Source organism: Apium graveolens, chromosome 10 (genome assembly GCF_009905375.1).
Source record: "Apium graveolens cultivar Ventura chromosome 10, ASM990537v1, whole genome shotgun sequence".
Taxonomy (NCBI): Eukaryota; Viridiplantae; Streptophyta; class Magnoliopsida; order Apiales; family Apiaceae; genus Apium; species Apium graveolens.
In genome coordinates, this window is record NC_133656.1 from 93180351 (window position 1) to 93204183 (window position 23833).

The window sequence follows — 23833 nt, forward strand, 5'->3', positions numbered from 1 at the left end:
ACACCCTCATTTTGGAAAATTTATTTTTTATCATGATATTTTGTTGTGTGTACTTCATTTGTTATTATCTTCTAACAAAGTGTCAGTTTATTATTAGTTCTAAAATGCACTATTATTAATTTACCCGCTTAGTCAACCCAAGTGTTAACAATTGAGAATTGAGACGAATTAGTAACGAAATAAATAGGGATGAGAATTAACGTCGTCCCTCCTGACCCCGATCGATCTCAGCCCGTTTGAGTCAGGAATTTCGAGAAGTTTTGGGGGGCGGGTCTAGCGACGAGGAAGGTTTTATAAAAATTCGAGGATCGGGCGGGGTCTAGGATTAGTGTCTCCCCGCCCAATTTCCCCGACTCCAATTATATGTGTGTGTATATATATATACATAATAACATATTTATATATTATATTATATTAATTATTATAAAAAAATTAATAAAATTTTATTTTATTCTTAAAATAATCTATAATTTTGTTAATCATTTTTTTAAACATTATAATTTAAAATATTTGTCTGATTTTTAATTTATCATTTCTTTATATTGTAAATCAATTTTAATATGATTTGGTTTTAAAAATATGAGATATTACTGATGTTTTTGTATAATACGAATTAGTAGATTATTTTTTTAAAACAAAATAAAAATACATGATTACTATTCTTAAGTATATCTAGAATCCCCGCAGGATTCAGGTGAGGACTGGAAGGGAATAGAATTTCAGTTCGGGGTGCATCCGTTCGGGGTGCAGGATGGGTTCGGGGATCAAATAACACTTCCTAATCCGAAGTGACCCTATGCATATCCCTATAAACAAATTACAAGTATTTTTATTATAATAGTATAGTTTTAATTTTTTTTTATAAATTAGGTTTATCTACCTTAAACTAAGTATCTAATATCAAAATTATCGGGGGTGAGCGAGAATTGAACTTTACAACAAAAATAAGTTTTCACCACTTAAGTTGTCTATCTGTTCGAAAAGGAAAAAAAAGAAGAAAATACAGTGATGACCTTTATGTCATCTTAATTTCATTGCATATTTATTTATTTAAATTTTTATGAAATGTAATTAAATTTATAAAAATATATTATTCATTATTACGTAATTGCTATATGAATTTAAAATAAAGTTAAAATAATCATTTACCGTATTCAAAAATTAATTTCTTATATGCGCAAGTTCGTTCGAGATAATATTTTGATATAAATACATGTCTATGACTCGCACGGGTTTTTACCCTAGTTGGATATTGTTGATTGATTGACACATATTAAGCTCGTTATTCGGATTTTTTTATCTAACCGAGCTCGAACTTCAAATTACTCGGATTGTGATGTTCGCAAGACTTTATCGAGTCTCAATTTTTTTAATTATTTTTTATAAATATTTATATAACATTCAATGGTTTATTTATATTTTATATATTTAATTGAATCGAATTCTAACCGAACCGATCATACTTCAAGTTTTTTTCAATATTTGTTGAAATGAACTCGGCTCGATTCGATTACATCTTTATATACAACAAGTAAAGGTTGGTGTTTAATATGCACAATAAATTAAATATAAAGATTTTTTGAATGATATTTGAATATTATGGTAATTATATTTTATAAATTACCGAGTGGGGACTTGAGAGTCTCAAGTTGAGACTTACAAGGAAACATGATTCCATACCAGTGTGAAGAAAATTGTCTAATTGTAAATTTATTTCCGAAAAATGCTAAAATTCTGAAAATCGTTTTTGAAACGGTTCTCAAATGATAATATATTAATTAGCTATGATCATTTTCTTGTAAATAAATTGGATCTCACGTATATTGATATGAGCTCCACCAATCAAAATATGTCAAGTTTAATTTGAATAAATTTTGAGATCCATTTTGAAACCCCTAACATTCGTTTTTATTTTGGTATAACTGCTAAACGTGATTCACAAATATCATTAGTAATTTTTTTTTCTAGATAGATGCTAAAGCCTTTCATGGTAAATTCAATTCTCATATGAAAGAATTTCCTATTTTAAACCAAACAATAATAATTATTTTACGAAATAATGTAAGTGCAACTCTATGGTATTCTAGCAATATGATTTCGAGAGTATGCGAAAATGTGGTCCGCATAGTTTTGAAGTTCAAGCTTTTTGTTTTGGTGGGATGGGTACTGAGATCAATCATGCAATCCGAAGATAAATCTTTTCTTTTTTTTAGAAGAGTGATGATACTGGCACGCAAATCAATATGTTTTACCAACTTTAAAATTTTTGGCAGTGAAAGGAAGAAATTAGTTTTTATAATAAATATGACTTGTAGCCTAAAAATAAGTATCTAAAACTCTTTGCTATCATATTATTTTCTTTTTCTTTTTTCCCGGGAACACGGCATGAACAAAATATTTGTTATAGAATAACATTTCATGTTACCTTATTAAATAAATTTAATTTTCTTAATGCAACTTTATAGAGTTTGTTATGGTCCCCCAAAGCATTGCCATTAAAAGTTGAGTATCCCTGAAATCTCTCTTTACAATCAGCGTGAAATCTATCCATAGACTGTGTACAGTTAGCAGATAATTGCAACAAAATAGTGACCAATTTACCTTTGTCATTGTACAGAAAACCAAAATGATAAAGGTAACAAAATAGCTGCCATAATGAATCCTTGTCTTATGTTGGTCAAGATTCATGTTGTTCATTCTGCTTTTTCCTGTTCAGGGTGATGCCATTCTTGTACCCCAGGTTTTAAGATCATCTCTTTTTACCTGCCATTTATTATTTGTGTGTGTGTTTTTTGTGTCACTGTGTGAGTGTCAGTCTCTCTCTCTCTCTCTCTCTCCCGCTCTCTCCCTCCCTCCCTCCCTGTGTGTGTGTGTTTATGTGTGTGTTCTTACCAGTCTTTGTGTACTTCCTCAGGATTTTGGAACACTATAGGCAAATCTACACGAGTACATATGATGGGATCTCAGAAGCTGCATTCATGTTTCATCATCTTTATCATATTAATCAGGTAAGTAACTCCTTTGACTCACTGTCAATAACTTTTTAATTTCACATCACATCGAATACTTACTATCACTCTAATGCAATTACATATTGTTATGCTTTAGCTTGTTGTTGTTAAAAAACACACTAGATATGTAACAAATTTATAGATACTTTGCTTAATATCTTTCTCTTCCATTGCGCTTATGTCATTAGTCTCATGAATTTTAATGTCTCTAGTCATTGCATCATTTTTTTAATGGTAAGATTCCCCATTTTCCTAGTTTCAAAGAAAGCACGAGTTGGAATCCATTGGATATCTTCAAGAAAACCAAAACCAAGCAGCCGTTGCCTATAGAATCCGTCTTTAAGCTTCCTTCCCCGCTTCCTACTTGGCCTTCTGGTAATCTTCCCTAATGTTTTCATCGTATTACAACATATTAATTTTGTTCAAGAAAGTCGTAATAAAGTCTTGCATACTGCATTGTGCAAGAGCTGTTAAAATAAGAAAGAAAGCAAATTTTAATAATGTGTGATTAGTGTTTCCTAAATGTATTACTTTTTCCACTTTGAGATGCTCTTGATATATTAACGTGCAAACAAGAATTTCCCACAGTTCAGACACTGCCAAAGGATTCATAGAATTTGTTGTTTACAATTTATATAGGTGGCGGTTTTGCCAATGGAACTATTGATCTAGGAGGACTAGTAGTATCTCAAGTTTCATCTTTTAGTAAAATTTGGGCTACGCTTGAAGGGGGACCAGATAATCTTGGTGCAACATTTTATGAACCATCTTCGGTTCCAAAAGGATTCTTTATGCTCGGTAGCTATAGCCAACCAAACAATCAACCTCTTTTTGGATGGGTTTTAATTGCTAAAGATTTGACAAACAATGCATCGCAAGAAGCTTTAGCATTGCCAACTAATTACACTCTTGTTTGGAGTAGTGAGTCTCAAAACATTAAGCAAGACGGGGTTGGTTACATTTGGTTACCAATACCACCACAAGGCTATATGCCTACTGGTCACGTAGTAACCAATTCATCAGAGAAGCCTCCCCTTGACATGATTCGTTGTGTGCGATCTGATTTTACTGCATTGACTGAAATTGACAGTTGGATTTGGGGATCAAAGAGTGGATTAAATGTATATACCTCAAGGCCAGCATCCAGAGAGAGCATAGACTTGAGTGTTTCAACTGGAACATTTGTTGTACAAGCCAATGGAGTTGCATCATCTGTACCTTGCCTGAAGAACGTCGGGAATAATTTATCAGCTATGCCAAATTTGAGCCAAATTCAAGAATTAATCAAAGCTTATTCACCGCTACTGTACTTTCACCCTGATGAGCAGTTCTTGCCCTCTTCAGTGAGTTGGTTTTTTCAGAACGGGGCATTATTGTATACCAAAGGCAATGAATCTAATCCAGTTCCTATTAATGCCACAGGCTCTAATCTCCCACTAAATGGAACGGACGATGGTGCATATTGGCTAGACCTTCCCATCAATGAAACGATCCGGGACAGCCTTAAGAAAGGTAATTTGCAAAATGTTGAGGCATATCTACATGTTAAACCTATGCTTGGTGCCACATTTACTGACATAGTAGTGTGGATTTTTTATCCGTTCAATGGGGCGGCAAAGGCTAAAATCGAGATATTTCAAAATGTCCACTTGGGAAAAATTGGTGAACATGTTGGTGACTGGGAGCATGTGGCATTACGGATTAGCAATTTGGACGGGGAACTGAAAAAAGTTTATTTTTCACAACATAATAATGGCACATGGGTGAGTGCCTCAGGCCTTGAGTTTGAAAATATCAGCAAGCCCGTCGTGTATGTGTCATTGCACGGTCACGCTGCATTTCCACACACCGGGCTTGTTTTAGAAGGAGGGACGGACGAAGTTGGAATACGAAATGATATGGCCAAAGGTGATACTGTGATGGATGCCGGGGCAGCTTTTTCTGTGGTTAGCGCAAAGTACTTGGGGTCATCCGCGGTCGTTGAGCCATTATGGTTAAATTATGCTAGACAATGGGGACCAAATGTTACTTACGATATTGATAGTGTGATGGAGATGTTACCAGGAGAGTTGAAAATTGAATTTAAGAAGATATTAAGTCATGTTCCTCATGAGGTATTAGGTGAAGAAGGGCCTCTTGGCCCCAAAATGAAAGATAATTGGAATGGTGATGAGAGGGTTTGAGAATTTACTTGCTTTTAGTGCTTAATGCATATTAGTTCAACTAATTTGTTGTTTTAGTCGTTGACAAAAGTGAGAGGTTGAGAATCATCAAAGTCATTTACTCACCTTTTAACTCAAAATCATGACCACTGTACAAACTTTTAGACACTTTGAACATCGCAAAAACATTCCTACTTGTATAATCCAATGTGAACCCACCAAAATGTTTGTTCGTACGATGTCCGACACTTCTAGCGGGAAGATTTTTCGGACAACCGAGTGATGTGAGATATAAACAATTGTAGGGCCTAACATCTCACTAGGTGAGCAAAAAACCGAAAAAAATCAAAACCGAAACTGAAATTGAAATCGCTAAAAACCGATAAAAACCGAATCGCTTAAATCCGAACCGGAACCGAAATCGGAAAATTAAAAACTGAAACCAAAACCGATTTGTGGTTCGGTTTTAACATTTAAAACCGAACCGAAAAAACCCGAAACCGATCTGATTATTAAATTTAATAAATTAATATATTTATATTTATACATATAATATAATTTTCTAAAATTAATAAGTATGCGTATTTTTCTAGTTTATAGCTATGTTATTTTTTTCTGTTTGAAGACTTAAAACTGTATATTTTTTGTTATTTATGCACGAATAGATAGTAAACATAACTTTTTCATACATATTCAAGGATGTGGGTTTAGTTGTAACTGGTATACTAATATTTCTAATTCTTTTATATTGGAATCAATTAAGAAAATACTCAGATGGCTGAGAGCCTGAGACTGAGCCTTCTATTTTTTTATCATGTTAATGGACTTGTGATTATGGTCCGACAGCTACTGGATTCTTTCACTTATAATTTATTAAGAAAACTTTGCATTTTTAATTTTTGAATAATTTTATTTTGTAATTCCTATACTTAAAAATTTTTGTATTCATAATTGTTTGGTTAATTTTATTTGATACGGTTTTAAAACCGAAACCGAATAAAATCGAACCGAGGTTTTCAAAACCGAAACCGAACCGATGGTTTCGGTTTCTAATTTTAAAAACCGAGGACATGCGGTTTCGATTTCGGCTAAAAACCGCCCCGAACCGAACCACACTCTCCCCAACATCTCACTATTCAGCAAGTTGATCGTTTGTGCCTATGTGCCTCGTGCACCTTTCAGTCGTGTAATGACGATGAGAATAAAAAGCTAGAATATAGATTAAGAACTTGTTTCCTACTTGTATAAGTTCACCCTCAAATATAATGGATTAAAAGAAAAAAGTTCACTTTTATAGGTAGAGCCGTAGAGCTAATTGCAACAAAACTACTGCTAAAAAAACCTTGGTTTAGATGATACATTACAGCCTAACCATCTCATTTTTTAATCCAAGAAATCCTAAAGAACGTTAAATCAAAAATCAGGCTGAAGTATCCTATAGCTTCTCCGTTTTACAATGCTTTTGATCAAACAAAAAGTTAAGCTACACATTACAGTCCATTCCTATCTGAAATACTGTAAATCTAACTCTTCAAGAAACACATGTGACTGCTCATAAGAAATAATCTGGAGTTCTTCGAGTCACATCTGGTTCTCCTCTCCTCGGAGCTGGCTCAAACTGCAAGAAAGTTATAAATGAGACACACATGTAATTATTTTCAAATTCATTTAATTATTAGTTCTAATCATTCACAGTCTTAGTGGAGCGTCAGGGCTTGAACCAACTACAAAACATAGTTGCCCTGTTAATATGCCTAACACATAAACCCATGTGGCAAGCAACAAGTTTTCGGAATATAAAACCCTTAAAGCAACTCCAAATTCACCCAACAGTGGCCTAAATCTCGGTCCAAATTCGGACCGTTGAACAGTGCAGGCCCAAATTTGGACCGACACTATTCATCGGTCCAAATCCGAGATTAAAATAATAGTTTTTAGTTTATTTGCTTTAGTTTTTAAGATAAATCTTTGATTTCCGATATTTATGAATGTAATTAACTAACATTAGGATATTATTTGCACACGTATGATGGGAAGTGTGCTGTGTGCATATGCTATTCTTGGATCTTATACAGGAACGGTTACTACAGTCTATTGGTTTTGACCTGTGATGCTGGCTAGAAGTTTATATGCTGATTCTGAGAAGGACAGTGCTTTTGACAGACACGAATGATGTAGTTGACTTGTATTCCAAACTCAACTAATTAAACGAAACAACAGCCATAGTATCACTGCTACTACAAAAATGGCCATCAAAAACTAAAACAAAAAATTGGACCTTTAACGAATCTTGACCAAGATTTTAAGGCTACTATAAAGTCTAGTTCCGTAATTTATTTTTAAAAATTTTCTTTTTTCTTGTATAAAAAATTGAACAATATATTTTTTATTTAGAAGAAAAAAAATTAAAAAATTTAGACAACCACATTTTATAAGAGCTTAAAGTACGTGCCGAGCCTCAGTCTCCCAATGTAGCCTCAGTCTCCCAATGTAAAGCATTGGGTGGAACGGAGGGAGTATAATTCATGATACATACACATAAACATAAAAAAATGAGAGAGAGAGAGAGATGCTGATTCTGAAAAGGACACTGAGGATGAGGACAGTGCTTTTGACAGACAAGTGTGATGTAGTTGACTTGGGGGGGGCGAGAGAGAGAGAGGGGGGGGAGAGGGGAGAGAGAGGGGGGGGGGAGAGGGGGGGGGGAGAGGGGAGAGAGAGGGGGGGGGGGGAGAGGGGGGGGGGGAGAGAGAGAGAGAGAGAGACCTGAATAAAAGTATGGCCATTGCAGTCATCAACTTCCAATATAGATGCCATGTTCCCACAACGATAACAATAATTTGGTGCACTAAAGATGGTGACCACTTTTTGGTCCTGTAGTATATATTTAGCCAAAACATATTTATTAGTGGCATTATGAAAAGTTAAAATATACATATAATATACTTGATTTAGAAAGCACAATTATTACATGTCCCCAGTTATATCCCTCCATAACCAGCTGATGAGCTCGAGCAATAAGCTTCAGGCTGTTAGTGTGGTTAAATTGCTCAGATATGTCCTGAAAATGATATATATTACTTATCACAGCATGTATAAAAGAAGGAAAGATTGTAAACCACCAGGTAAAAATAATACTTGGCCAAAAGTGTATCCAGCACCACGTGGAGATATACCCCAACCACAGCGATCATCTGGGTCAGACCACAAAAGATCACACATCGGGCCTTCATGTGGGACTTCTTGAACACGGTCAAAGTTTCTGATGTTATCAAGTGTTTCAATAGATGGGGATAATCCTCCATGCAGACAAAATATCTCCGATTCAACCTAGCATTTACATGAAGATGAGGATCACAGGTTCCTTTTGCATATAATATAACATGCTGGCTCCTAAGCAGGGCAGCTGAAAGGCAAAGAAGTATATGTAACACAGAAAAAATATTTGGATTAAAAAATATATATATCCGAAGAATATTTTGACCTCGAAGCCATGATAACTTAAACAAATTTATATTACAAGCTAAAAAGTTTGACAGTGCATCAAAGAAGACTATGGGATAAAACTCCTAAAGTAGTAGTGAGTCGGATAAGTTTTGTAAGGTCAGATATCATTTGCAGAAGGTTGTCAAGCTCATTAGTTGCTCCTGTTTAGAAACTGAAGCAAAAGTGGAAATAACGACACTGAAAATATTATTTCTCGCAGCAATGGGAACTTATTCACTCCCTGACAAAAAAGAAATTATTTTTCTGCTTCTATTGTTGTGAAGATGAACAGATTATGACTGAATTAACAATTGCTACTTAAGAACATAATGTCTAGTTTCATAGTAAGACGTGTCAATGTAATGATAAAATGTGGAAACGATGTTCACAGAAGTCAGTTAAGACTGTTGGCTTTATTATATGTACTACCAAATAAGTAATAACCCATGCAAAGCACAGGCCAATTTGACATATATATTATATATAATAGAAGACCAAGTAAATATTATAAAAGAATCTAATACTATTAAAGATACTCCTAATTAACAATAATTATAACTTCCTTTAAAAAACAATATATATTTAACTTAAATCTAGAATTATATTATTCACATTGAAAAAATAATGCAATAATAAGTTTAAATAGTAATTATTCTTATTAAAATTATTTCAAAGATAACTATAATCCAAAAGTTATAGTTAGTTTATAGATATTCACGTTTAACAATATTATAAAGTTACATACCGAGTAATTTCATTCATACATAAAAATGTTACTGCATATCTATTTGTTAAATCTTTAGATTATTAGTCAAGGATAATATTTGAATATATAATACAACAAAATAAAGTATAACACATATCAAATATTTAGAGCCTGTTTGGTAAACTTAAGAAAAATGACTTGTGCTTAAAGTTAGTAGTGAAAATTAAAAATTTTAAACAAGTATCTATTGGGGTAATTTTATCGTTTTGTGTAACTTATGAGTTATTAAATATATATAAAGTATATACCTCCCAACAAGGTCTGCTTAAAGCTGTTTTTAAAAAATTTAAGCCAATTTTAAACATTAAAAAAAACATACGTTTTTTTTACCTTAAAAGTCAAAAATCACTTCAGTTATGGCCGATAAGCCAAACAGGCTCTCAATATGAAAATTATACATAAATGCCGGGAATGTATTTGTTAATAAATCATAGAATGATATTGGATAAATATATGTTATATTAGACCAATGATATAGAGTAACTGATTTATATTTTACGTGAAATAGAAGTAATAGATTACATATCACATAACGATAATAGAATGTCTATGCAGTTGTATTTGTAATTTGATATTATTCGGATAGAAGGATTCTAATAAAATATTGGAATTGAATCATTAATTTAATTTACCTTAGACATATATATAAGCTGGCCAAAATTCTGTACCATGTGTGTGAGAACTTTTGGTCAAATTAGCTAGATGTATTAAACATCTAAGAGCTGAGCAGCAAACTTATCGATAGCCCGAACTAAGACAGATTTACTTCATTCTCTAATTGAGAGGAATATAAGCTATTCTATTATTGAAAGGAATAACCTTAATAATCTATAAATAGAATAAACATAGTAACATTGCGAAGGAATTGCTGTTAAAGACGACCCAAAAAGATTAGGAACAAAAATGCTAACCAGCGCTGTCAGAGGAAAGTAATCAAAAAGATCTGTAAATATCTTCCAAACACTAGCATTCCCATACCTGCAAACAGGCAAAACCAACAATTTGCTGACTAAAAGAACATTGGGGTCAATACATGTAAGCAGCAAAGGCTTTGGCAGCATTCTCTAATTCTCCACTGGCAGAAAAAGCTCCGGCTACTAATTTAAAGATCCGAATAAGGATTTTTTTTCGAAGATGGACTTCAGAGAATTTGCTAAAGCTAGCATTCCTAATGGTGTCTCCCCGCTCCCGAGTTCGAAGTAAGGAGGAATCAAAAACAAGGAAACTAAAATTACCTTCAAAGTTTAAATTTCTTTCCAAAAGTAGGATGAAATAGAAAATATAGGGATATGAAATCCTTTTGAATTTATTTAATTCCAAATATAACCTTCTATTCTACTTATTGATCTCTTCTATCACATCCCTTCAATTTCCTCTCCTTATTAGAACTCGAGAGGACACCGATAAAAGTTCTTTCACCTCTCTCTGCTTCCCTCAACTTTCATTCTAGAAAAACAAAGGAACAAGCCTGTATTACAAAATTCTAAATTCCGAATGAGCATAAGCACATTATTATTGTCAAAGAGTAGGTATTTCAAGTCATATCTGCTGCTACGGTAGGTTGATATTTGAGAGTACAAATGTACAAAAATTAAAGAAATCTTCAAACATTTAGCTACAAAACACCTAGATAGAGTTGGACCTTATAGAAAATATAGTGAAGAAACTTACTTTCGGAGGCATTCATCATAAAAACCATAGACTTGTGTAATCTGCAGATGAATACGTAAACCAATTATCATCCACAGATTTCATTAAAATAATAGAAAAAATATCTTAGGTGTATCTAGGTGTTAGGAATAAGCAGTAGTAAATGCATATTCTAGCAGATAAGAGATAAGACATTAGTAGCAGGGCATATTAATCTTTTAGCATATTAGTTAGTTATGAGGAAAGGACTAGTATAAATACGAGAAATGGACCAAAATGTCACTTTTGGGTGTAAAATGATCCAAAATATCACTTCTATAAATTATAGCCCAAATTGTCACTTCACCACATTACATCGTGTAGTGTTTGGAAAACCACCCAAAACGCTACATCCAAACGCTACACGATGTAGCGTTTTGTTTATTTATTTTTATTTTTTTAACATGGCAACGTTACTTCATGTAACGTTATGTAACGGTTTGTGTTATTTTGTTTTTTTTATTATTTTGAGCTTCTTTTGGTGTATTGTTTAGGGGTCCGAAAATATCACTTAATGTTACATTTTTTATATTTCTTTTTATTTAATATTTTTAAAATTTAAGATTATACCACAATTTAACAATTTTTAAGATTTAGGGTTCACCAATCCCCTTTTAGGTTTTAGAAATATTAAAAAAGAAATTAATAAACGTTACACCGATTTAGGGTTTAGGCCCTAAACCCTAGAGCCTAAACCCTAAATTAAGCTAGGGTTTAGGGCCTGAACCAAAAATGTAAATTTTAAATTAAACAATTTTAAATTTAAAAATATAACTTAATTTAATAATTTTTAAGAATTTAGGCTTCCCCAATCCCCTTTTGGGTTTTAGAAATAATTTAAATAATTTTTTAGTATTTTAGGAATTAACAAATTTTTATTTGAGGTTAAAAATATTTATTTTAAAAAAAATTACATGTGTAAAACGCTAGATAAAGTAGTGTTTTGGGGCCAAAACGGTACATGATGTAGCATTTGGAACCAAAACACATACATTATCTAACGTTTTGCACATTATTAAAAAAAAAGGTAAAGTGATGAAACGCTACACGATGTACCATTTTGAAGTGACATTTAGGGCCATAATTTTCAGAAGTGACATTTTGGACCATTTTTCACTTTAAAGTAACATTTAGGGCCACTACCCTATAAATACTCAATCAATTGTAATTTGAATGTTGTTTATGATATGATAACAAAAAATGAAAATCCTTTTCCACCAATTCTCTCTCTCTAAAACTCTCTCTCTAAACTGTTTCTTCCTCTGCAATCTATCTCAATCTCTGATTTCTATCTCTAATTCTCTGCTTCTTCTACTCTTCTAGCATATTAATCACATAAAAACACAAAAACACATTCAATTTAGTTGTCACTTTCTGAATTCTGTTCTAGCAACTTACAGTTCCTAACACTAGGTTCCTAACACTAGGTGCATGAAATTACTTCTTAAACCCTTTCACCATGAGCTCATTTTTATGTGTATAAACTATAACCCTTTCACCATGAGCTCATTTTTATGTGTATAAACTATAACCATGCATTTATATATTGCAATGTTGCATTACAACCCGCCAACTATTTTATAAAAACTAGTATCAATTACATGTTATGTAACCAGCAAAAAAAATAAATGAAAATCATATCTTATATCTTGCAACTTGTACCCAAACAATAATATTCCAGAGGGAAAAACTGCCTTTCCATAAAGGCGTGTCCATTTGAAACTGTGAAGTACGAGGGTGAAAACATTATCATGCACTATAAGAAGATATCTTGAATGGAGAACCTTACACAACTGAATTCACTAAAAAAACCTATCTATACACCCAAAAAGACGTATTCCCAGCCACGCAGATCTTGTGACAAGTCATTATCCACACTAACTATTAAATTGTGGGGCTTTAGAGAACCATTAATAAAGCATGACAATTTGTTTATTTAAACCTTTGACAGTTTCAAGAAATATGTTTTTCAACATAAATACCTGACGGCTTTCATGATTTCCTCTGAGAATTGTGATTCGCTGGTTATAACGCACTTTCAAAGCCACTAAAAGCTGGAGCAGAAAAGCAAGTCAGTTTAGTAGTTTGTACAGTTGTTTAGGACAACATGTGTATAACTGAAGGTAATTTAAGAAGTGTTGTCACAGAAGTTGTTACTAGGCTAAGAATATTGAGCTTGGCCATTTAATAAACTTAAACTGTTTTAACTATGAAGAGCAGGGCAAATAAGTGCATCTTCAGATGTGTAAGAACAGTTTCCAGAAAAAGTATGCCGCGGCCACAGAAGAGAAAATATATACTGAAACAACTGAATCGGCAAAGATATTTACTTTTCCTATATCTGATAGATATAATCAAAAATCTTACCGTCACAGTTTCAACTGAATAATAGCCACGATCCACATAATCCCCCATAAACAAGTAATTTGTATCTGGACACTGCCATAATTGTGAAGCAGAGAACTTAGAGTAGTTATAAGCTAAATACGCTGAAGATAATATTAAATGTTAGAATGGCAGAAACAATAAGATAGGCAATTGCAATAAGTAGATTAAAAAGGTAGGCATAGGTAACCACTAACTGAACATTACATTCCTGCTCTCCCCGCCGTCTGCCTGCATTTTCTCCTAAACATCTATTATATTCGTCACTACTAGCTTCTAATCTAACCCATGCTATGCACAGATTTTAAAACATCCAAGTTTCAAATTTTTAATTAAAAAAATTACTACTGTATCTTCTTTTATAAATATGACGAATGTGTGTTGCTGAATTATGATTTATGCTCTTTTTTGTAGCTGTGAATCAAAACCTTATCTTCTCTCATGATTAAGTATAACTAAATAATGAAGTCCCAAATATTAATTTTCTTCAGTTCAAGGCCTAAAAATTTGTGCATAGGCCTTAATCTTGTGCTAAGATTTTCCTTCAAGGCCTTGAATTATTCATATTATCCTCATTTTTTTCTTTTCCGTCAATGGATCATCAAGAGTACTAAGACCTAATATGAATAAATCCATCATGCTAATACAACAACCTATTTTGTACTTTAATTTTAGGCCTTGATCTGACACAGTAGGAATAAACAGAAAAACAAGGATGTGCCCATAAATGAATAAGGGAACTCATAGCACAACTTTCAAAGAAAGATACCAGCATGCAATCTCCGATAATCCAACTGATCGATGCATATAGATATGAATAAAAAAAATTTAAGCACTAGAAGCTGAACTGACCACGGTTCTCATTCAAAGAGACAATTATGTATAGTTACTAGCAACTTCTTTTTTTGAAGCAATCTATTGCCAACTAGTAACTTTTAACTGCTTAAAAATAATAATTAACAATGAAAACACGGGACTTTCATCTGCATTTAGGAAACTGTCACAAGTTGGTCTACGAAGATGCTCATGTGACCATTTCAAATTCCACATAAAATGCACCATATAGGATTTCAGCTTCAATCAAACTATAACAAGATTACTATTACAGATTACAACAAAAAAATAAGATCCCACTCCATCTTCAATTCCATTGATTTAGATAGATTATACTTTATAACTACTTTTTTCCTAGTTTAGAATACCCAAAAACAAATATGAACAGATACTTCATAGACATATACCTTTCCTCCAATGCGAAAGAGTTCAGCTAGATCATGAAACTGCCCATGGATGTCTCCACAAATGGTTACAGGGCTTTTAACAGGCTACAAGGCGAGAAATATAAATCAATAAAGCCCAAATACCGGTGAAGCAATTAGTATGCAAGTCACAAGGAAAAATTCAAGGAAAAATTCTACTCAAATTTTTTTAGCTCAATTGCGTAAAAGTATGTTACATATGCAGGACTTAACAACTTGAAAATGAATATAAATTAAAATAGCTCTCTTGGGAATTATTATTCCTATCACCATAGCTTGAGGTCTTTACATTGTTTAGTGTTTGTCAGTGATTGATAAAACAGGCTCAAATTCAACAATTTGATTAGTATTTATACAAAGTCCATGATGCATGAAAAATTCTAAAAAAATGATATATATATACACACACACACACATATATATACATTGTAAAGGATCCTTTATTAACGATGATGGACAACCGGAACAGAGTTGAGGTTGCCTCTGGTTGCAAGCTTCGTAAAGAGCTAATGACTAAGGGTGGATCTTGCAATTTGGAATATAATGAGAGTTTGAATAAAGAGGAGCTCCTCCTATTCATGGTAGGCACAAAATTAATTGTGCTTCAATATGTGTAAAGAGGATCCAAAGCATCTGATGTGCAAGATGGCCCATGAGTACAGTACATTGGTACAACGTCTTTCAGAGACAGGATAATACTAGGATCATAAAGCATAGAAGCTAGAACTACTGCTCTTTAAAAGGAAGTTCAAGGACAAATATATATAAGAAAATACCCAAGTTTTCACGAGTTCATCACGAGTGGAAGAAGCAATAATTCTCAAGTAAATTGTTCAACCTAAAGACAAAAAACTCTAAAGGACTTTGTGCGTAGTTAACTAGAGGAAGTCGGTCTTCATAGTATTGGGAACAGAAAGCAGCTGAAGAAAGGATCATCTCATTTTACAGCTTTATAACATTGTCGGATGCATAGTTCTATTTACGACATACTAGACGGCATAGGAAGAAGAATGGCCCTAAATTAGATGGCACAAAGTGATGGCTATGGATGTTCTAGAAGTTGAGATAATGGTTGTTGTGCAAGATAATAATTTTTTTCTAAACCCTCTCTCCAAGTTTGCACTCCGGTCAACAAAATAAGGTTTCACCCTCCAACTTTGATTCTTCAGAGTTTTTCTATGGTATTTCCTCAGTTTCAAGTTTCAACAGAGAAATTTTCTCTATTTCTCGATTTTATCATTTAATATATCTTCAAACTACAGGATCTTGATCAAGATCATACCCAGTTCTCTCTCCATTCTTTGTTTTTTCATTGCTCAATTCCTGTTAGAAATCACATACATCTTCAGCAGTCACCAGTGATTATTTCAAAAAAATTATCATGATGGCATGTGACTCAGTCATAAAATATAGACCTATAGAGTCCTTGTTAGTATATAAAAGAATTTTGTTTTGTTACTTGGTAATATACATCTGTCAAAAGATGCTTATCCAATTAAAATCTTAAATTGAAGTGTGCACTCAGGTGTAATAAAATTTACTTATGTAACAAGAACATTTTCGTATTGCACTTAAAACAATTTCAAGAAAAGATAGCGCATATCTCCGTAGCTGCTTATGTATACAATATAAAGGCCATCAATAAAAACAACAATTGTAAAAAAAAAAAACCGAAAAAGAGATGTGTACCTGGACATTACTTTCCTCCATTAGTATCTCTTTAGCCTTGTCACATAATGCCCTAACCTACATCCACAAACACATGTTAAAATTTAAAAGAATACAGATGATGCTTGTTTAAAAACTTCAAGAGCAACCATAACACGGATTAACAACTAGGAAGTAAATAGCATTTATTTTCCTCAAGACTGCAACGAAGCTTCTTAAAAATATATACATACTCATGATAAAAAACAAAAGGGAGACCAAGCATCACACTAGTACTTATATGAACTTAAATTTGAAAAATCGAACAAGTGCCACCTTCAGGGATTTCAGCAACATCACATTCAGCCAGAAGGATTTTTAGAATAGACAACAGCAAAACTTTATCTAACACAAGGGAATTTCTTTAGTTTTTCATCATTCAAACTACTTGCAATTATCCAGTATAAAAAAATTGTACTTTCCATTCCTTGATTTCCTTTTTTTACAACTCCAAGTTCTATGACTTACTATTACACATCCTTAAAATATTAATCTACCATCTAAAACTGTGAGTCGCTAATATTGTGAACCCAACAAGCCAACGAGTACAGCCAAAAATATATATTAGGCCTGTCAATAGATCGATATCCGGCCCAATCCATCCGTATCTAAATAAACGGGTATGGATCCTTCAAAAAAAGTCTGATCCGTTAATGATCCGATCCGATCCGATAATGAGCGAATATGCATTTAGTATGATCTGATCTACTAACGATCAAAATACGTTATATCTATATTATATTTTATATATTTATAACATATATATATATAATAAATACAAAACATATATTACATAAATGATATCATGTTGAATTTAAATTTGAATTTGTAAACTAATGTCATATTTACTTTTTACTTTGTAAAAAAGTAAAAAATAAAACTTTTTTTGACTAAATTGATTTTTTATTTAAAATAATTTTAAAAAATAATTTATTAAATAGGTCAGACCTCCAATCCGATAACCCGAGATCCTAACGGATCAGATATGGATCAGTCTAAAAAAACAACGCTATCAGATCGGATCCTATCCCAAAAAAAAAAATGGATTCGGATATGTATATGGATTTAGGGTGATCCGATCCCAATCTGGCATGTTGACAGGCCTATCCTAGCCTGTATCAAGCAAAATTACAAATCAATAACCACAGCGAAAAATGAAAAATATTTTTCTGTACCAAAACTTTATTTAGAAAGTTCAATAACACTAGCAACATATAAAATTCAGGAAAAAATGAAGAAAAACGCTTTCGGTTTGACTAATATGGATGTTACGACTTACAACTTGCAAAATATTCCAAGAAAAACTATCATCTTCATTCGATATACAATAAATGGTATCATATCCCCAAATTATTAAATATCTCTAACAATCTAAATCCAAGTAGATATCATATATAATATCTGTAATATCCATAAAGATTATATATTATGAGTATATGTATCCTCTACTCCATTACTACTTTACTACTGAGCTATTGAACAACGGCATCACAAAGCTATCTAAACCTCGTGTTTCTCTCCAGCCATGGCATCTCAAACACCAATTGAATCACTACCAAAAGAACTCTGTTCTGAAATCATGTCAAACTCAGATGCAAAGTCCATCTCTATTTGCACAAGCGTTTCCAAATTCTGGAATATTATACTCTCAAACACAGCATTTTCTAAGCTTTATGCTCAGAAGAGACCATCAATCACCGGATTTTTCTACCAATCCAGTTTGGTTTACCCCGAAAAGCTTCAGTATGTACCTATTTCTCCCCGTGAAGAATTTGTCAGTGACCCGCCTTCTTGTTTGGGATTTCTTGATTCCCCTGCCTTTCTTACAAATTCGTGTAATGGCCTCCTTCTTTGGTTAATTAACAAGAACAAACTTGTTATTTCTAACCCTTTAACCAAAAAATTTATACCCCTCGACTGGACATTCCATTTTGTCAAAATTTTTGCGTGCGGAATTGCTTTTGATCCTTCAACTTCTGATCATTTTAAGGTCATTCTTTTGGTTACGGAGTCCGTCGGGTGTTTCAAATCTAGGATTTTTTCATCTGAGGCAATGAATTGGGGTGATGGAATTGAAACCCAAGTGCCTTTCAACCAGGCAAAACCATATAGTACTTACAAGGGGGTGTTCCTAAATAATATAATATATTGGGAGCTGAGGAATCATTCATTATATGCATACAATGTGAATGATAATGTAAGTTGTCTTGTCGAGTTACCAATAATGGAAAAAAATATAAAAAAATCATTGTCTTGGGAACAACCCGGTTGCCTAGGAGAGGCAAAAGGTAGTCTTCACTATTGTCGAGTGCTTGACACAGTGCTCAGTGTCTGGGAATCGGAGCAGCTGCCTTTAGTAAGTTCACCTACTTGGGATCTCAAATATCGGATAGATTTGTGCGGTGTAACAAATATGTATCCGGAAATGAATTTCCTAGGTTCGCAGGCTCTTGCATTTGTTGATGATTGTCGTGCAATCTTAATGAGTGCAAAGCACAAAATAATAGAATTCAATTTTGGAGATGAAGCCATTCGGAAACGGTACGGGATACAAACAAATATTTCCCCAAGAAATGTGAGTGTTGCAGGTCATGTTTCACCAAGAATGTTCTTCCCTTTCAAGCACAGCCTAGCGTTGTTCAACATTCACAAATGAAGCTCACTTGGTCCCATCTAATGAATAAATTCCTATTAGAAGCGTACATCATTAGTTATATGGTTCTTTGAAGTCGCAGTGAGGATTCAGTAAAGCGTTTCGGGCATTGAACTTGTTGGTAAAGTGAGTGAAACAAGTGATCAGTAAAATAAGTAAAATAATTATGTACTCTTTGGTTAATGTTTATGCGGAACTCTTTATGTTTACTTATAATTCTCTATTACTGCCTCCAATTTAAATATTGTTGCTTTGACATATAATTAAGTCATTTAACTTATATTGTTGGTTCTATGGTTCTTTCAAGTTATGATGAGGATTTGGTCAAGGGTGTTGGGCAATAAACCTGATGTTAAAGTGAACGAAACAATCGATCAGTAAAATAATCAGTACAATTTGACTAACGTTTATGAGGACCTCTTTATGTTTGCCTCTCATTTATTATTCTCTCCAATTTAAACATTGTTGCTTGGACGTATAACTAAGTCTACTAACTATCGTAGGGTCATATAATTAATTGACTATTATCCAACGAAACATATGAGACTCAAGAGAGCAATGACCCAAAAGAAGAATTTAGTTGTAAGAGAAAAAATTAATTACATGAGAAGCAATTGATTGCAAAATGGCAGGAGAGAAAGGATTCTCAATCACGACCACATTATTAACCATAATATTCTAAAAATATATAAATGTAAACGTTCAATCCTAATAATATATTTTATTTTATCAAAGCTAATAATAAATTTGCTTGAAAAATTGTTAACATTCTACCATACTATATTTTATTCTTTTATATTAACTTAAACATCGTATCCAAAATTAACATATATTCATCAAATTGGATTTAGTGAGCTTGTTTTGTGAATGTTAAATAACACCGGACACTTGAAAGGGAAGAATCTGATTCGAACATTACATGCAACGGAAACATGTCCTCAGTAAAGAGTTATTTTTTCCCTCTACCATTTTCCAACGGCATCATCTTCAAAACTGAACTCAACTATCTAGTGATTTTTTACTTATTATGATTCCATAACAATCATTAACAAATGCAAGAGTCTGCATACCAAGGAAATTCATTCTCGAATACATATATGTTGCACTACACATTTCAATTCGATATTTGAGAGCCCAAGTAGCTGAACTTAATACAGGCAACAGCTCCGATTTCGAGACACAAGCACTCTTTGGCTGATATTCATGTGGGCTTCTTAACTTTCCTTTTAATTCTCTATTATTGTCTCCAATTTAGATATTGTTAGTTTGACATATAACTTAGTCCAAGACTGGTGGCTAGAAACAAAAATCGAAACCGGACCGAAAAATCGAAAAACCACACCGAAAAAAACAAAAACCTACAAACACCGAAAAAACTGTAACCGAATCGAACCGATGGAACGGTTTGGTAACAGTTACGGTTTTATCCCTATAACCGAACCGGAAAACCGAACTGCTTATATAATATAATATTTATTTTAATAGTATAATAATATTAGATATATAATACTTTTGGTTTAAAAAAAGATATATAATACTTTATTTTCTAAACAAAACCTAGTACGACCTTCAACTGTAATGATAGAATGTGACATTTACTTCTCTAAAGTCTAAACCGAAACTGCTGTTAGTCTTCAATTTTAAATTTGTATAAAATCACTTTATAATTTTATAATAATATAAAGTGTGTAATTGTAAATTCTAAAATTATATTTTTTATGTTATAATTTTTCAAGCTTATTATTATAAAATATGTATAATATTTTTAAATGAGTATAAAACCGGAAAAAACCGAAACCGACATACGGTTAACCGAACCGAAAAAACCTGTTCCGGGCAGTTCGGTTACGATTAATGGGTAGAAACTGAACCGACTTATACGTTTAGGTAAAGGCTTGTTGTAAAAACTGAGCCAAGGTGGCATTATTTGCCTTTGTCCAACGAGAAACATACGAGACAAAAAGAGAGCAATGACCCAGAAGAAGAAAAGAAATTGATTGCAAGATGGGGGGAGAGGATTTTCAATCACGACCTAGTAAGGTTTTAACAGACTTGTCGGATCATCACCCAAAGGAATTCAATCCTGTAACCCCCCCCCCCCCAATAGGAACAAAGTCGTATTGGGATCAAATTCTGAAAAAACGACCAAGTTAAAGATTTTTATCGATTTTTCATTAGGCCGATTCTAAATTTTCCCTGGGTCAATCCCAACAAGTTGAAGAACAATGAACAACTTTATTCCCGGAGACACAATGACATTGGACGATCTAATCTAAATGCATAACTCAATTTAAATTCGTTAAACATTCATTAGAATTAACCATAAAAAATGAGTTTAGTATTAAATGCCTCACACAATTGGCTTAAACATATCAAGTAACTCGTTAAATTAAGGGCTGAATGAATTAATAAAATTTCTATTAAGTTTAATAGCTTAAATGTATTAAATATATTGTTCTAAAACTATGTTAACTTGAACATCTTATCCTAATAATTTCTTATAATTTATCCAGGCTAATAATATTTTTACTTCAACATATGTTAACATTTTATCCTAATATATTTTATTATATTAACTCAAGCATCGTATCCCAAACTAAAATAAATTACTATTTTAATTGTTTTTCATTAATAACAGATTCTTTAACGAAGTTAGCATAATGAAATAAAAATTAATGGGTAATATTATTATCTTTTGAATAAGTGATTAAATATTTACTTTAATAGGCTATTTTCTGTGTTCAAACCACTAGAGCAAGGTATTTGATATTTAACTCAATTTTTACAATGTTTAGCTGAACGAGACTTATTGTTAAATTGGTTTCGACTTCCGTGAGTTATTTGATATTCCAGACCACTTCCGTAAGTTAGTTAATATGTAGCCCACATAAAGATTGCAAAATGAACACAATCAAGTAATAACTAGTAAGTCGATGTATATCTCCAACGACATACTTCTGAAATATATATAACTGATGAGGCGATGATTTGATCCGACACTAGGAGGCATGTGCAATAAGAAAGTACGAAAATCAAGACTCCAACTAGATTTCGACTATGACAGGCCAAATTTTTTTCAGAAAAATGGGAGATTGGCCTGTAGCGATTTGTTTTCCAGCAAATCAATAAAAACATCCGAAAACAACCAACTCATTTCATACGAAAATTTAATTTTCAGTGTTTCCCTAAAACAGGAAACTAACACACACAATAACCCGAGACCAAGCACAAAAAAAAACCTTTATGTAATCATCCATTCTCTGTAATGATGTAATTACAACTTCTAATTCCACAACTACTATCCAAAGAACATCAGGAATTCAAAAAGACCGGACCTTTAAAGATTCTGTGCTACGAATTCAAGAAAATAACAACTATACTCACAACAAAAACCGAATCTCGCGCCAACAAGAATTCCAAACTCAACTAATTAAACAAAACAACAGTCACAATATCACTGCTACTACATAAATGGCCATCAAAAATTCAAAAACAAACACAAAAAATCAGACCTTTAAAGTTCCTGAACAAGAATTCAAGAAATCAACTATTCCATATAACCCATATCAAGAATAAATAAAACTATACCTAAATTATGCAATTCATGATACATACACATAAACAAACATATTATTTTTCAGGTGCAGCTAGTACTAAAACAATATAGATCTAACCCATGAATTTAAATTGATTAATTATACAGAGAGGGGGGGAGAGGGGGGAGAGAGGGAGAGAGGGAGGGAGGGAGAGAGAGGGAGAGAGGGAGGGAGAGAGAGAGAGAGAGAGAGAGAGAGAAAGAGAGAGACCTCAGATTCTGACAAGGGTTTGCACTGCATAAGCTGAGCAATCTGTTCATCAAGATTTCCATGAGAGTTTGATGCAGCCAGATCTACACTCATTTTCTTTCTTATTGCACCTGTATTTGGCAGGATAGATATATAGGAGTGTGTGTGTATATAATATATGCACACAAACAGAAGGATTGTTGTATAGATCTGCTCTTGAATCCACAAATATATGTTTATGGTACTTGCATATAATATAGATACAGATATATACAAACAGAGAGAGAGAGAGAGTTTGCCCTCTCGAGCGGTAGTGCAAACCAGAAAATGAGAGACAAAATTTGGGCCTGCCTAGGGCTAGTCCTGCCTGATCGAACTTTGGTTTATCTTTCTTATGGAATTTAATCAAATTTTATCATTCATTTTTTGCTCTCGAAAATCATATTTAGAAACAAATATTGTATATGACAATTTATGTGATGTATTTTGTTTGTGGTTAGATTTTACATGTTACATGTATATGATTTTACAAACTTGATATGTAATCGATTTTGAGTTCGTGTTGTGAATTATTCCACTATAAATTGGACCGTAATAATTTACTAAGTATTGATTAGAGAGGTATTTCATGTTAAAATGCAGCTTATTATATTACTGTTGATAATATTTATTATTATGTTTTTCGCTATGCTGAGTATAATCAAAGTTTTAACATATTTCACAGACAATCTCTTTGTCATCCCACGTACTCGTTCGTTTTCTTCATTACTAAATAATTTATATATCTATCTATGTATACATATTTCATCAAACAAATTACTACAAATATCGATTACTTTATATTCACAGGATTAATGTTTCTTCATAAATCATAAATCTGAAATTTGCGTCTCTATCTAATTGGCACTCTTATAGAACATGTAAGTTCAA

The 23833-nt window shown here is 32.8% G+C and overlaps 2 protein-coding genes across 5 annotated transcripts; one reads left to right on the top strand and one right to left on the bottom strand.

The window, feature by feature from the left end:
* Positions 1–2488: 2488 nt before the first annotated feature.
* LOC141688874 (hypothetical protein At1g04090-like) lies at positions 2489–5376 on the top strand. 3 transcript variants are annotated; one of them, XM_074492998.1, is made up of 4 exons: positions 2489–2740; positions 2915–3008; positions 3268–3386; positions 3651–5376. In XM_074492998.1, the coding sequence occupies exons 2-4, from the start codon at positions 2953–2955 to the stop codon at positions 5192–5194; spliced, it is 1719 nt and encodes a 572-aa protein (XP_074349099.1). In that variant the 5' UTR covers positions 2489–2740; positions 2915–2952; the 3' UTR covers positions 5195–5376. The 3 variants fall into 3 exon arrangements, with proteins under 3 accessions (XP_074349099.1, XP_074349100.1, XP_074349101.1); XM_074492999.1 differs by lacking the exon at positions 2489–2740 and adding an exon at positions 2780–2804; XM_074493000.1 differs by lacking the exons at positions 2489–2740; positions 3268–3386.
* Positions 5377–6483: 1107 nt separating this feature from the next.
* Positions 6484–23287, bottom strand: LOC141689942 (serine/threonine-protein phosphatase PP2A-2 catalytic subunit-like). Of its 2 annotated transcripts, XM_074494474.1 has the most exons (11): positions 22925–23278; positions 16448–16504; positions 14741–14824; positions 13482–13553; positions 13097–13168; positions 11097–11137; positions 10337–10403; positions 8312–8503; positions 8145–8234; positions 7940–8047; positions 6484–6791 (listed from the first exon to the last, which is right to left on the bottom strand). In XM_074494474.1, exons 1-11 carry the CDS (start codon positions 23015–23017, stop codon positions 6726–6728), a joined length of 942 nt encoding a protein of 313 aa, XP_074350575.1. In that variant the 5' UTR covers positions 23018–23278; the 3' UTR covers positions 6484–6725. The 2 variants fall into 2 exon arrangements, with proteins under 2 accessions (XP_074350575.1, XP_074350576.1); XM_074494475.1 differs by lacking the exons at positions 6484–6791; positions 7940–8047; positions 8145–8234 and having other exon boundaries at positions 8440–8579; positions 22925–23287.
* Positions 23288–23833: the final 546 nt, after the last annotated feature.

What these genes read in the sequence shown, in the direction of transcription:
- LOC141689942 (XM_074494474.1), bottom strand. Translation starts at nt 23,017, where the DNA reads ATGAGTGTAGATCTGGCTGCATCAAACTCTCATGGAAATCTTGATGAA. An exon ending in TGGAGGAAAGTAATGTCCAG is followed by an intron (nt 14,825 to 16,447) that starts GTACACATCTCT and finishes CTCGCCTTGTAG; the next exon opens with CCTGTTAAAAGCCCTGTAAC. An exon ending in ATTCAGTTGAAACTGTGACG is followed by an intron (nt 13,169 to 13,481) that starts GTAAGATTTTTG and finishes TTTCTGCTCCAG; the next exon opens with CTTTTAGTGGCTTTGAAAGT.
- LOC141688874 (XM_074492998.1), top strand. Translation starts at nt 2,953, where the DNA reads ATGATGGGATCTCAGAAGCTGCATTCATGTTTCATCATCTTTATCATA. An exon ending in ATCTTTATCATATTAATCAG is followed by an intron (nt 3,009 to 3,267) that starts GTAAGTAACTCC and finishes CCATTTTCCTAG; the next exon opens with TTTCAAAGAAAGCACGAGTT. An exon ending in GCTTCCTACTTGGCCTTCTG is followed by an intron (nt 3,387 to 3,650) that starts GTAATCTTCCCT and finishes CAATTTATATAG; the next exon opens with GTGGCGGTTTTGCCAATGGA.